Source organism: Elephantulus edwardii, unplaced genomic scaffold, assembly GCF_000299155.1.
Source record: "Elephantulus edwardii isolate Elephantulus edwardi_28Jun2011 unplaced genomic scaffold, EleEdw1.0 scaffold00106, whole genome shotgun sequence".
In the NCBI taxonomy this organism is placed as follows: Eukaryota; Metazoa; Chordata; class Mammalia; order Macroscelidea; family Macroscelididae; genus Elephantulus; species Elephantulus edwardii.
Genome location: NW_006399856.1, coordinates 8903243 through 8916562, shown reverse-complemented (window position 1 = coordinate 8916562; position 13320 = coordinate 8903243). Strand labels below are relative to the sequence as shown.

Here is a 13320-nt window from a genome sequence, read left to right as displayed (position 1 = left end):
TGGGGCAGCAGGTTCTTGGCTTGAGAATGGAGAGAAGTGCTGTGAAGTACTGAAGATGGCAATTGAACTTAAGAGTCCATGAAGAAAATCACTGGCTTATCACCGCCAGAGAAATAGATTATCCAAATAAAATAGCTTCAAAGTAATATGAGGAGACACCAAAATTCAGAACATTTATTTTGTCTGAACAAATTACAGTTTAGAGCTCCAATGAAACAAAAGGGAATCTATCCAAAAAAACATAAATTGGTACAACTCTTTTGTGAATCAGCGTGCTGAAACAAAGGAAAGCAAAACAAACAAAAATGACAGAGGGGAAAAGAATTACAAAAATCCACTATGTGCAGGGTGATGTGACTGGCAAGTTCTCGATCTTATTTCTTTTAAGTTAGACTCTGAATTAGAGTTTTCATTCCAATAAAAAAAAAAGCCAAAGAACAAACTGAGCTTCAGAAAAAGCGAAATTGCAGATAGAATATGTCAGATTTGATGATCAGTTTTCCATACATACATATATGTTCATGGACATTCATTGAGTCAGTTACAGGTGGTCATGCCCATTTTAATATTAGTCTACTTACATTATCATTACAAAATAAAGACGAGAAGTTTGAAGAAATGGAAGCAAAAGTTGCAACACTCTGATGCACTGCTACAATGAGTAACACACATAGACATTCTGATGTCATGTTCAGGTGTTACATCTTTCAGATGCAATATTTCCTAAGAGTTTTATTTCCTTTTTAATCAGCTGTTATTATGTACCATAGAGTCACAATTGATCCATAGCTAACCCTCTGGAGAGTTTTCAGAGGCAATTAATCTCACGGGACAGGATTATTCATCTTCTCCTGAGGAGCAGCTGGTAGATTCAACCTACATGCCTTCAGGATCGCAGCACAGCTTCTTGTCACAAGGCTACCTCTTTAATCTAGTAAGTTAATGAATATGAATGATTACGTTAGGGAGTTACTTTATATATGTATAAGTGGCATCCCACCAGGAACCACTTATGCCCCAGGTAATTAAATTTCAATTCAGTTTAACTGTTCTCTGGTGGCTTAGTGGTAAGGAGCTTCACTTATTAACCCAAAGGCACGCTGTTCAAATCCAACAGCTGATCCATGGTCAAAAGATGGGAAATCTCCTCTGTGCAATTTACTGTCCCTGAAAACCTGCTAGAGAGTCAGCTAAAAGTTGGTTCTGGATCGACAATACCTGACAACAACAAGTTAACCAGAAGGTTGATTTATTTTTAAAAAAAGGGTTTGTTGGAAGCAAATGTACTTTTCTAAAGATATACGATTTTGATGTCAGGACATCAAAGAAGATATTAAAAGAAACAAAATTACATTGACCTAATTTTTGTAAAATAACTCTCTGAATTATTTTTACCCATAAAACTTTTACTTTAGTTGGTTATCTTGCTTGAAACTGTGTAAAAATATAACTTGCCTAAGAAACTTCAACATGAATTATTATGATCAATATAATTTATTAGTATACAAAGTCAGTACTAGAAAATACACAACATAGAATTCATTTCCAGAAATTTCCTAATCTCTGAATTATTTTATACAAATATATTTCTATGTTGGCTCTCAATTAATTCTCATTCTCACCTGATTTGAGATGTGTTCTTTGACAAGATACTTTTTTTTGGCTTATATTTGATAAAAACATGCATTTCCTCCACCTCATTCCTTCTTGTCTAAATAAGATTGTCAAGGAGCAGAAGTTAATTTGGTCAAATAAATATGAATATATTAACCAGAGAGTGCACTATAGCATCTTTTGTAATATTTTAAAATTAATTGGATTTTTTTCTTACAGAAAAAGAATGCATAAGAGATATATCCTCTCTCCATACATATTCAATCCATGTGCTGATCAAGACTTGACTTTATGAAGAAGAGTGGCTGGACTTGATAAAAAAGGGGTAGCATCACAATTGGAGAATGACTCATCAACAAGTGTCATTACGCAGATGACACAACCTTACTTGCTGAAAGTGTAACGGGACTGAAGTGTTTACTACAGAGCATTAAGGACTGTAACCTTCAATATGAATTAACTCTTCAAAAAAACACAAATTCTCACCACTGGACCAACAGGTAGCATCATGAGAGATGGAGAAAAGATTGAAATTGCCAAACATTTCCTGTTTCTTTGATCCACAGTCAACACCATCGGTACTAGCAGCTGGGAGATATATACCTTTGTGAAAGCCTGTATTCAAGAATTCCTCTAATGTCCAGAAGAGCAATGACGCTAATTAAAAAACTAAGGTGCACCTGATACAAGGAATATTCTTTCAAATTACTTGCTTTGTATCCGAAAGCTAAACAATGCACAAAGAAGACGTGTGTGTGTGGGGGGGGAATCAATGCATTTGAGTTGTGGTGTTGGGGAAGACTGCCAAATATCCCATGGATTGATAAAAGAACAAACAGATGTTTCTTGGAGAAAGTACAACCAGAATTTTCTTTGGAGGCAAAGATGGTGAAGCTTCATCTCACATACATTGGACATGTTCCTTGGAAAGGGGCATCATGCTTATAAAGATAGAGCATCAGCAAAGGAGCAGAAGATGCTTAATGAGATAAATTGATACAGTGTCTGTGTCAATGTACTACAATGTGCTGGGAATGACAATGATGGCTCAGAATAGGATAGAGTTCAGATCTATTGTTCACAGGATTGTTATGAATTGTACTTGACAACACTTAATAACAATATAATGATAGGTGGGATATTAGACCACAAGTTGCAGAGTTGGAAACAACTCATAGCTGAACTCTGGCAGATTTTCAGAGTTTGTAAATTGCATAGGAATAGACTGCCCATATTTCTCCCTTTGAACAGTTGGTGGATTTGAACTGCCTGCCTTTGGATTGGTAGTGTAATTCCTTACTCAGTAAGCCACCAAGGTTTCATTCCTGTTGGTTCTCATTCAGCAGGTCTCAAGGATAGGCCAAGAAGTTACATTTTCTACAGAGTCTGGTGGCACACAATCCTTAGGAAGTTGCACTACTAACTCAATAGTCTCTCCTTTCTCTTATTTGGAATCCACCAACAGCTCCTTGAAAGTAAGACGAGCAAAAAAGAAAAAAAAGAAAAGAAAACAGAAAGAAAGACGAGCAATTTCTTCCCTTGGGATACAGTTTTGGAAACTCAATGGAGGGTCAGCTAGGGGTTTGTTCTGACTTTATGGCAAAGAGAGTGAGGGAATGAGTGACAAGATGATGGTAACACTGTAGTTCCTTGAGAATTGAGTGATTTATTTGAATGATTAGCAGATCATCTATTTTCCCCCTATTACACAAAATTAGTTTATGAAGAATCTCTCACAAATTAGTCAAGGTTTAGTACAACAGTACCAAGCCAGATTAACAGCAAAACACAATCCCTTAATTAGTAAAAGTCCTGGTTTCAGATCAGCAACATAAAGTCAAGAAGCCTCTGCCTTCCTCAATCATCCAGCAAGGTTGTCTCAGAGCAGTCTGAAGTCAGCTTCTCCTTCAAGTACTCAACAGCAAATTTTTTAACTGTGGCCAACACAAACACAGGAAGCCTCAGGTCACACCTTGCCACAGTTTCTCCACAACAATGCCACAGTGTCTCCACCACCTTCACTAGGGTCTTGCCACCAGGGTTTCATTCTCACAGGGGTCTTGCATTGGTCTGGCTCTCACCAAGGTCTTACTCCAGTATTCCTCAAGTCCCAGTGTGGGAAGCAACCTCTCTTATTATAGTCCCATAGCTGTTGATTATTTCAAAGACCTTGTATCTACAGTAAAGGTAAATGAAGACCTGAGGGGGTTAGAAAAGCCAACATTTAAGATAACACTCCAACATCTCTCTCCCCTGGAGCAGGAGGTTGATTTAAATCACCAGAGAGGGTGCATGGTCTTTGGGTTAGCAAAACAAGTCCTTGTGGACTATACTATCCTAGCATAATCTACAACCTGATCAATGATCCTAGACTGCCTCTGCTATAGAAAAGTTTTGGAAGATAATTATCAGTCATCTAGTAACTATATAAAACTATCTGAATATACCTCAAATGTCTAAAATATCCACCATTTGTTCTATTGGATTTTAATTGATAATTCAAAAGGAGTTAATATGACTAACATGCATATATGTGCTATATCTATATTTAGAGATGTATATCTATAGATATATAACTATCATAAAGCTGCTATGCAGAGGACAAAACACATCATTTGATACAATAGTATTATATACTACAGCATGACAAATTGAACAACAATAACAATCATACATAATGAATTATGTGAGTTTGTGTAATAGATAAATTGTGTTTAAACATGACATACTGTTCTTGTGACTTCAAAATAGATTTTAGTGGCATTCAGGTTAAATGTGAAAATAAGAATACTCTTTACCCTGATTTTCTGCTCATATTATAAACTAATGCAATTCAAGTATTATAAACAAGTGGGAAAATTGATCCCTGTGAATATAATCAGAGAAATATCATGAAGAATGAACATACAGACATCTCTAAGCAAATTGTAACTGGATTATGTTATTTTTAGATCTCTAATTTGCATCTTTCAATTTTTTCTACTCATGCCTCTTCCAAAATCCTTCATCCTATGAAACTAGCAATTTAGTCAGAAGCCCTGTTCTTCAGTAAGAAAGGTATCATTGAAAGAAAAAGAAATAGAAATTTTGATGCAAAAATAATTTGAGAATCCTCAAAAATTTACATTTGCAGTTACCATCAACCAAAAGCAACTTTAATTCAAAATATAACATAATTACTCTATTCATTCAAAATATCCCAATTTCAGCTCATATTTGACTGTGAAGCTATTTGTAGCTTAAAATTGGTCAGAAGTGAATGTAAGAAACTAATAATTTTTAAAACTTGATAATTATTATCTTAATATTTTAAACTGATGCCTCTAAAATGTTTACTATTTCTATTGTAAAAAAATTACTATGGACTAAGTAAAAAAATGATCAAATTGAAGTTGTTAATAATCTCAATTTCTTCTCTATCATGAAGCTGTCAAATCAGCTTTCTCGGTTCCACAGTCAACACTCTTGGCAGCAGCAGTCAGGATATCAAAAGATGAATTGTATTGGGAAAATATGCTGTCAGGGACCTCTCCAGAGTATTGAAGATCAATGATGTCAGTCTCAAGACTAAGGTGTGCCTGATATAGGCCATCATTTTCACGTTTACTTGCTGTGAGTGAGAGAGCTGTACAGTGACTGAAGATGATAGAAGAAGGATTGATACTTTTGAGTTGTAGTGCTGGAAAAGTGTTGGATATACCATGGACTGCTAGGAGAATAAACAGATTTCTCCTGGAGAAGGTAAAACCCAGCTGTTCTTTGGAGGTAAGGATTTTGAAGTTCTGTCTCACTTTAGGCACATAGCCAGGAGGAATCAGTCCTTGGAAAAGGACATCATGCTTGAAAGGGCAGAGGGGCAGCACAGGAGAGGAAGACATTGGACTATATGGATTGACTCAGTGACTAGAGAAATGCTATTAGGTCTGTAGGAGACATGAGATTCACTCAGGATAGGATAGGGTTCAGAGCTATTGTACAGAGGGTTGCTATGAGTCATAGGTGATTAAATGGCACATAACAACAACAACAAGTATAAAGCACATAAAACATTACCTATTTGGGTGCAAATATATGACCTCAGGAGCCTATAGGGAGCTCTGGTGGCTTATTGGTAAGGAGTTGTGCTGTCAACTCAAAGGCAAGTAATTGAAATCCACTTGCTGTCCTGTTAGGAAAAGATGAGCAATCTCCTGAAAACCCACTGGTGAGTCAACTATGAGTGAGTTCCAACTTGACATAACATAACAACAAAAGCCCTTGTCATGTGGTAGATTCTACTAGTGGTGACCTTGTAAAATCCCCATAGGGTTCTAAGACTATATTCTTTATGGAAGTAGGCAACTTTCTCCCTCAGAGATGGAATTTTATTCAAATTACTAACCTTTTAATGAATACCAATTGCTAAATAGAACAACAATACATCATTAAGGTTTTGTAAAAATGAATACACACAACAACAACAAAAATAATGTTTAAGCCTTTCTTTCAAATCATAGCAACTTTACAGGACAGAGTAGAACCCCATTTCAGGGTTTCAAAATTGTAATTGTTTAAGAAGAGACAGCCTCATTTGTCCTAAGAGCATTGCTGATAGATTTGTACTATCAATATTTTTTGTTGTTGTTAACAGTTTAATATTTAGTTCACTGTGCTATCAGGATTCCTTAAAGATATGTAGATAATACTGACTTTTTAAATTAAATTAATAGTTCCAACTGCTAATTCACTACGTTGCTGTTGTTGTTTTTTGCCATCCAAGCGGAACTGACTCATAGCTGACCCTCCCATGGGCTTCCAGAGGAAGCAAATCACCAGAGAAGAAACGGCCCATCTTTCTCCATGGAAAATCAGTTGATTTGGGCTGCCTGCCCTTGGGTGGGGAGTGCATCTCTTTACTCACCTGGCCATCTTAGCTCTCTAATTCACTCAAAGTGACACACAATTACTAATTTACACATTATTATTACAGGTGCACATGACAATATTCAATGTTAGCAAATTTAACACAAAAAGAGTCTCCCATTATAGTCCTTGAAGGCAATGGAAAGATCATGGAGATTACAAAGGAGAGTTCACGGAAAACACCAAACTCTATTTTAGTAGCAAGATGATTTTCTCTAGTTTTATATTTCTGATAGTAGGGAAAAGTGTTCACTCTGACGACATTGAAATGTTTTGTGAAAGAATTTCTATTAAATTTAGTGAGTTATTCTACAAAAGAAATCTCAATCTAAAAAAATTAATAACTAAATGTGTTTCCCAAAATAAGGTGACTGAGGGGGAAAAAATACAGATTAGTGGAAATGTACAGAATAACTTGGCCCTCTAAAAAAAGTGAGAGTTGGAAAGTTATTGAAGAGATTAGATGATACAGTCCACCGTTCTACTGAGACCTTCAAATTCAGTAATTGTAAATCTGCTTCATATCACAGTTTTCACAATCACTGAGCATTTTCTTACAACGTACATCTGTTCAGCTGAGATATAGAATTAGACTTTCCTTCCAAATTGCACACTATACTATCTGTAAATAAAAGCAAAGAATGTCTTATCTCCCAAAATGCATAAATAAGAAATACTTAAATGTTTTTAGTGTAAAATAATGTAATCTATACTATAATAAATAGTTCAAAACATACACATCCAAATATATTATCTTAATAATGAAAGTGAATTTGCTATTTTAAATATTTTCCTTACCTGTCAGGTTCTTCAATCCAAGTTCCTGAAGTCCAATATTTCCATCTTTTCTGTAGTTTAAAAATATTGCCAGTGCATAACGATCCTCATAAAGTTTTGTCCCACGAATAATACGTAAGTTTTCCAGAGGCAGGTATCGAAACTGATTAAGAGCCACTAACACATAGCCTGTTACTTCTCGAATGGACTGAAAAGACAGAAACAATAGCTTGTATTAAAAAAGAGAAAGATTCTTAGATTCTTATCATGAAATGTAGTCATTTAGATAAAAATGAGTTAACTCTAATATTCAGATTTAATATGCTACCACATAATATTATAAATAAGTATTTTGCTAATTCAAGATCACAAACGGTTAAAATCTCATTTGAAATATGAGTGGTATTTGAGGAGAAAAGTCATGAACCTACATGAAGTATAATAATGAGTTTTGTTTTATGGGACATTGTCATACCTGAGATTTAAATAATTTAAATGAAGGAAGATCTCATTTAATGACAACCTCAAATGAGTTAAAGGCAGATAACATTAGATTTAAATTTTTTTAAACAGTAAAGTAGTAAGCTTACAACAAAGTTATGTAGGTTTTAGTGGTTTAGGGAGCTCTAGTTTATAAGTTTTCGGGAGTTCGGAGGCCTAGTGGTAAGAAATTGCAGTACATTTACAAAATGGAATATTATGCAGCACTCAGGAGCAACAATTTTGAAAAATACTCCATAAATTGTAAAAGAATGAAGAGCATTACACTGAGTGAACTAACTCAGTGTCAAAAGGATAAAAGAGCACAGGCATTATTGTAAAAATAGGTGGGGTGAAACTACAGAGCTGCACGAACTAGTGGGTGAAGGGGGATGGGAAGCAAATGGGAAAGATCTAGGTGAAAAAACAGGGTAATGATGGGCAAGGTCCAATGGTGATTAATTTTATAAAACAATGCAGGAGAATGATTGAATAAAATACAATGTATATAAACTTTGTAAGCAAATCAACTAAAAAAAGTAAAATGGGGGAGAAATCGGAATTTAAAATAAAGTTTAAAAAAAAAAGAATCTGTGCTACAATGCAGGAAACAAGCAGTCTGACTCCACCAGCTGCTCTTAAAGAGATGGATGAACAAGCGCCTTCTTTGCAATTAACTACATCTGAAAACCTGCCAGAAGGTCAGCTATGGGTTGGTTCTGACCCAATGGCAGACAACAACAGCAAAATCATCAATATAGTGGTTTATAAAAAATGAAACAGATTGGGAACTCCTATTTTAATGTTTAACAATTAATTTATCAAAGACTTGATGCCCTGCATCATTTGGGGGAACACATGTATCAACAGCATATATTTTAAATGATTGTTCCAAGTTTAGTATTACAAACACGTATTTCGTTTTTAGAGTGTTTTTCATATTTAGTTATTTATAATATAACTTAAATATTTTACAATTTGTGACGTTTCAATATCAAAGCAAAAAGGCTTTGAGATTCATCTAAACTTATAATTTCTCAATAAAATGAATGCATTCTTAAAGATATCCAGTTAGAGTCAACTCATAATTGGTTGTCCTGACACTGAAAATCACCTGATAGGAAATTTAATATGTAAAGATCCTTTTAAAAAAACCAACAAAAGTAATATGAAAGTGTTGAAATATTTGGTATTATTTTGAGACTATGTTCGTACTGCTTTGAAGTTCTTAACTCAAGAGTTCTCTAGTGTTCAATTCTTGGGATGGATAACTATATATCTATCTCTATCATCTATCTATCTATCTATCTATCTATCTATCTATCTATCTATCTATCTATCTATCTATCTATTTTTCTTCTCCCCTGTCCACTTTCATTCCCTTTGTAATACTATCCAGTGTTTATTACCCATATCTTTATCTCCAGTTTTTCCCATAAACCTAAGCTCATATCCAAAAACCTATTCAACATTTGCCTTTGGCTGTGTAGACATCCCAGCTAGAATTATCCAACACTGAACTCGTCTCTGTCTGCCTAGCTGGGGTAGATATCACAAAAATCCATATCTTAGGGTCATCCTTGCTTTACACATCATATACAAACCATCCCATTTGTCTTCCTATCAGCAGAATCTAGCTACCAGCCACTTAAAAATTTTATCATCCATTACTTCCATCAAATGAACCTAATTTATCATTCATGTTCGATACCTTATGGCATAGTCTCAATTCTGTCTAACTCTTAATTCTTTAAAAATATGTTTTGGTGACACACTACGAGTTAAAAATCTTTAAATGCCTGTCATAGTCTCAGCATAAATAGGTAACGTTTTTTTTTGTTTGTGTGTTTTTTTTCAATACTGCTACAATCAAATCTGTTGCTATATACCAATTCTGACTCATAGTGACCCTGTAAGAAACAGCAAAACAATCTCAAAGGGTTGTGAGGGCTTTCAATCGTTAAAGAAGCAGAACGCCACAGATTTCTCCCTGGAGGCACGGGTGGATTCAAACCAAGGTTTGGTTAGCAGTCAAGTGCTACATATGCCACTAGGATTCCTTAATGCTGTTATATATGATGAGTATTGAACAATTTAAATGTAACGAGTTCAATGTGAAACACGCTGTCAACATAAAATATGATTTGGGATTTTAAATCCTTAACACAAAATAGGTTTGTTTGTTTGTTTGTTTTTTTCTTGAATGCTTGTTGAGATGATAACATTTAGGATAAATTGGGTTAGATAAAATACATTAAGATTGATTTCACTTGTTTCTTTTTACTTTGATAATGTGTCTACATGTACATTTGCCACTGCACTCTTGGATTTCAGTATAACTCTATCAGGAGGAACTGCTTTATGTGATCTCATCAATTTCCCTTCTGAACTTCCCTACCAACCTCTTTACTGTATTCAAGATATTCCCAAATACCTTGAAATGTGGTGGGTCTTCCAACATGTGAGGCATAGTCCCACCTTTAGGCACTCACTCTCGACTTTACTGCCTAAATTGCCTCCTCATTGCTCTCTTCTTGGCTTAACTCTCTCATTGTCTTCTAGTCTTTGCTCAACACCTAATTTTTTTGTTTTGTTCTAATTCTAATTGACCTACCTCTGCACCACTGAAAAAAAATCACATAGTTCTTCTCACCTTCTAACAACATGTAGATTGTCATATTGATTATGCTTATTTTTATAGTCTATTTCTAATCTTCCCAGAATATAAACTACAGAAGGGTGAATTTTTAATTGCTTACTAGTGTGTGTCATGTGACCAAAACACTTGGTTAACAGTCAACCAACCACAGATGTTTGCTGAATATTCTTCCTCTGGTCACATCCATCACCCACTGATTCTCTGTAGCGCCCTGTTTTGGACAATATTCGAAACTCGTGCATTTCCAGAATTTCCTTCTCACCTGGCCTTGCATCATCCTCATGCAGGACGATGAGACCATCTTCCCAAGCTGTAACCTTGGAGGAGACTGTCACTAGTGTGCGTACATCTAAGTAGGCACAACTGCTCTACATGATCTACTCATCAGGAATGTAGAAGTGAAATCATAAATACTTTCTGGTGTCACAAGTACAAAAAGAGTTTCCATTCATTATAAAAAATGGATTTATTCTTTAAGTTGTTTGTAGTTATCAAGCACTCTTAGTTCACAGTGTAAGTTGCAATAGTAAGATCAATGATGAGGTTGGATGATGTTACAACAAACTGTCACGAGGAACATGTCACAATACACTCAAATTTTCATTAACAGTTTATTCATAACTAATTCCAACTCCTTAGGAAGTGTCTGCTAATAAAAAGTTCAAAGATGTGCTTTTCTTTTTAAGAGAGGGCTCCTTCATTAGGTTCAACCATACTTCACAAATAATAGTTTATATTAAGAAGTGCAAAAGTCCCAATGGTTTACCAAAAGGTAGCACATTTAGGATGTTATCAGAAAACACAGGTAAAGTACAGGTAAAATGGAATTCATTAGCAAAAAAAAAAAAAGTCAGTATATTTTTGAACTGTTTATTAGCAGGAGAAACCTTTTATAACTAACAACTGGTAAAGATGTACTACTTGGCATTGCTTTTGGACTATATATTAAAAGAGACTTAAAATAACCTGCAAATAATAGTTCCCATCATCTCTTAGCTAAAAAGAGAAATAAATACAACTAAGAACATATTTGGATTAACACATTATTTCATATGTTTCTATTTGAATTGACTACACTGAAAAATGTATAAACATTTTGCTACAGAGAACGGGGAAATTATTATTAGAAACACTTTTTTTGTTATCTTCATAGACAGGTTAAAACCAAGAGCTACTTCCTTGTAGATATACCTGGAATGGAAAGATTGCTGCTATAATTAAGAGTATGTCATCCAAAATAAGCTCCTTATAGTATTTTGCCCCAGATACACTTTCATTCCTCTTTAGTCTTGCAAAATATTGTATGTCACTTACAAATCTCTACTTCAAAAATATTCTTTTGTTCAATGACCTCTGGATATGATTGTCACTAGTGAAACCACATATATTCAGGCCACTTTGACTACACTATTTGTAAGTAGGTCATTATTGAATTTTATAATACTGATGGTGAAGTCTGTATTGCCCTTATAAATTCTGTCCTTTCTCTTCATAAAAGAGAATGAAGAAAAAAATAGAAAAAGATAACAGCAAGACTCTGCTCTTAAGGTTTGTTCTTCCAACCTTTCATGTATACAAAAACTCATAATATCACATATTCTTTTCCTCTAATTTTTAAAGATAATTCAATATGAGGGGAGAAAATAAGGAGATGAATGGTAAAAAACATTGAAAGATAAATAATTCTTTTATCTGAAAGTCTCTAATTGTGCCTTAATATTGAAATCTTAAACGTTTAGTTTAGTGCCATGCTTTCAGATTTTCTCACAATTCTCTCTTGAATTAGTATATGGAAGCACTCCAAAAGCCAACTACAATGTAGAAGAATGTTTTTGTTGATCTTAGTTACTGTCAAAGCAATTATGTCTCCAAACAGCACTATGAACAACAGATCTGAAACTTCTCCTATCCTGTGCCATAACAATCTCGGAAAAGCTCAAAAGCACAGTTACAGCAACTGAAAATATCATGGCACTGATCAGACACATCTTGGTCTAAAGTGACATACTTGCTCATTAATATTTTAAAGAGGTCCAAGGTAGGGACTTTGCCTAATATGCCACTTGATTTCTTGACTGCTGATTCCATCAATGCTGTTGTTTGACCCAAGAAAAATTAAACTCTAGATGCCCCGCTTTTCTTTTATCAAAATGTTGCTTATTAGTCTAGCTGTTAATTTTTTTTTCTTTCTTTGTTGAAGCATCATCCATAATAAGGTTGTAGTTTGTTCTAAGTAAGTGTCTAAAATTGTCTTCACATGAAATGGATAAAGCATGCAATCAAGGGGCAGTAGAAAGAACTCGTGATTCAACTGCAAAAGTTGGAAACAAAGTATTGATATTGAGGTCAGAGTGTTAGAAATGAGGTCAATGACGCCATGATAGAATTTTATTAAACCAATTATTTAGTTATTGCAAATATCTTTTAAAAATATACCACCATAAACAGTGATTATAACATAATGATGGGGAAAAAACCCCAGGAATCAAACTGAATACATCAGCGGAAAGAGACAGGACAGAAGTTCAGTGTCAACAATCAGAGCAAGGTCAGGGGATGACTGTGCAACATATCATAATTACTTACACACAAGTTCAAAGTGAAGAAAACAAAAATGAGTCCATGATGGACAGAAGTAAATCATGAGTTTATCATGTCTGAACTTAGAAATCATTCCATGAGTAGACTGATGATGCAACACTAATGATAAAACACTAGGCATGCGAAGGGGTGATGCCAAACAACTCACTACCTGCGGAAAGCATGAAATCATCTCTGGATTCCTTCTAATATGATATGCAAAGCAAACAGCACTTTATAGTTTCATTTAGCATTTAAGGTCTTTCGTGGACAATATACTTCCTGTTATCCTTTTTTTAAAATTTTTA

The 13320-nt window shown here is 34.6% G+C and overlaps 1 protein-coding gene across 4 annotated transcripts in view; it reads right to left on the bottom strand.

Annotated features, from left to right (window-relative positions):
* ERBB4 (v-erb-b2 avian erythroblastic leukemia viral oncogene homolog 4) overlaps positions 1-13320 on the bottom strand; it is a 1418810-nt gene that overhangs the window by 690170 nt on the left and 715320 nt on the right. For all 4 annotated transcript variants that reach the window (XM_006891926.1, XM_006891927.1, XM_006891929.1 and 1 more), the window contains exon 3: positions 7315-7501. In XM_006891926.1, the coding sequence (XP_006891988.1) occupies positions 7315-7501 (187 nt within the window). The remainder of the gene's footprint in view (positions 1-7314; positions 7502-13320) is intronic.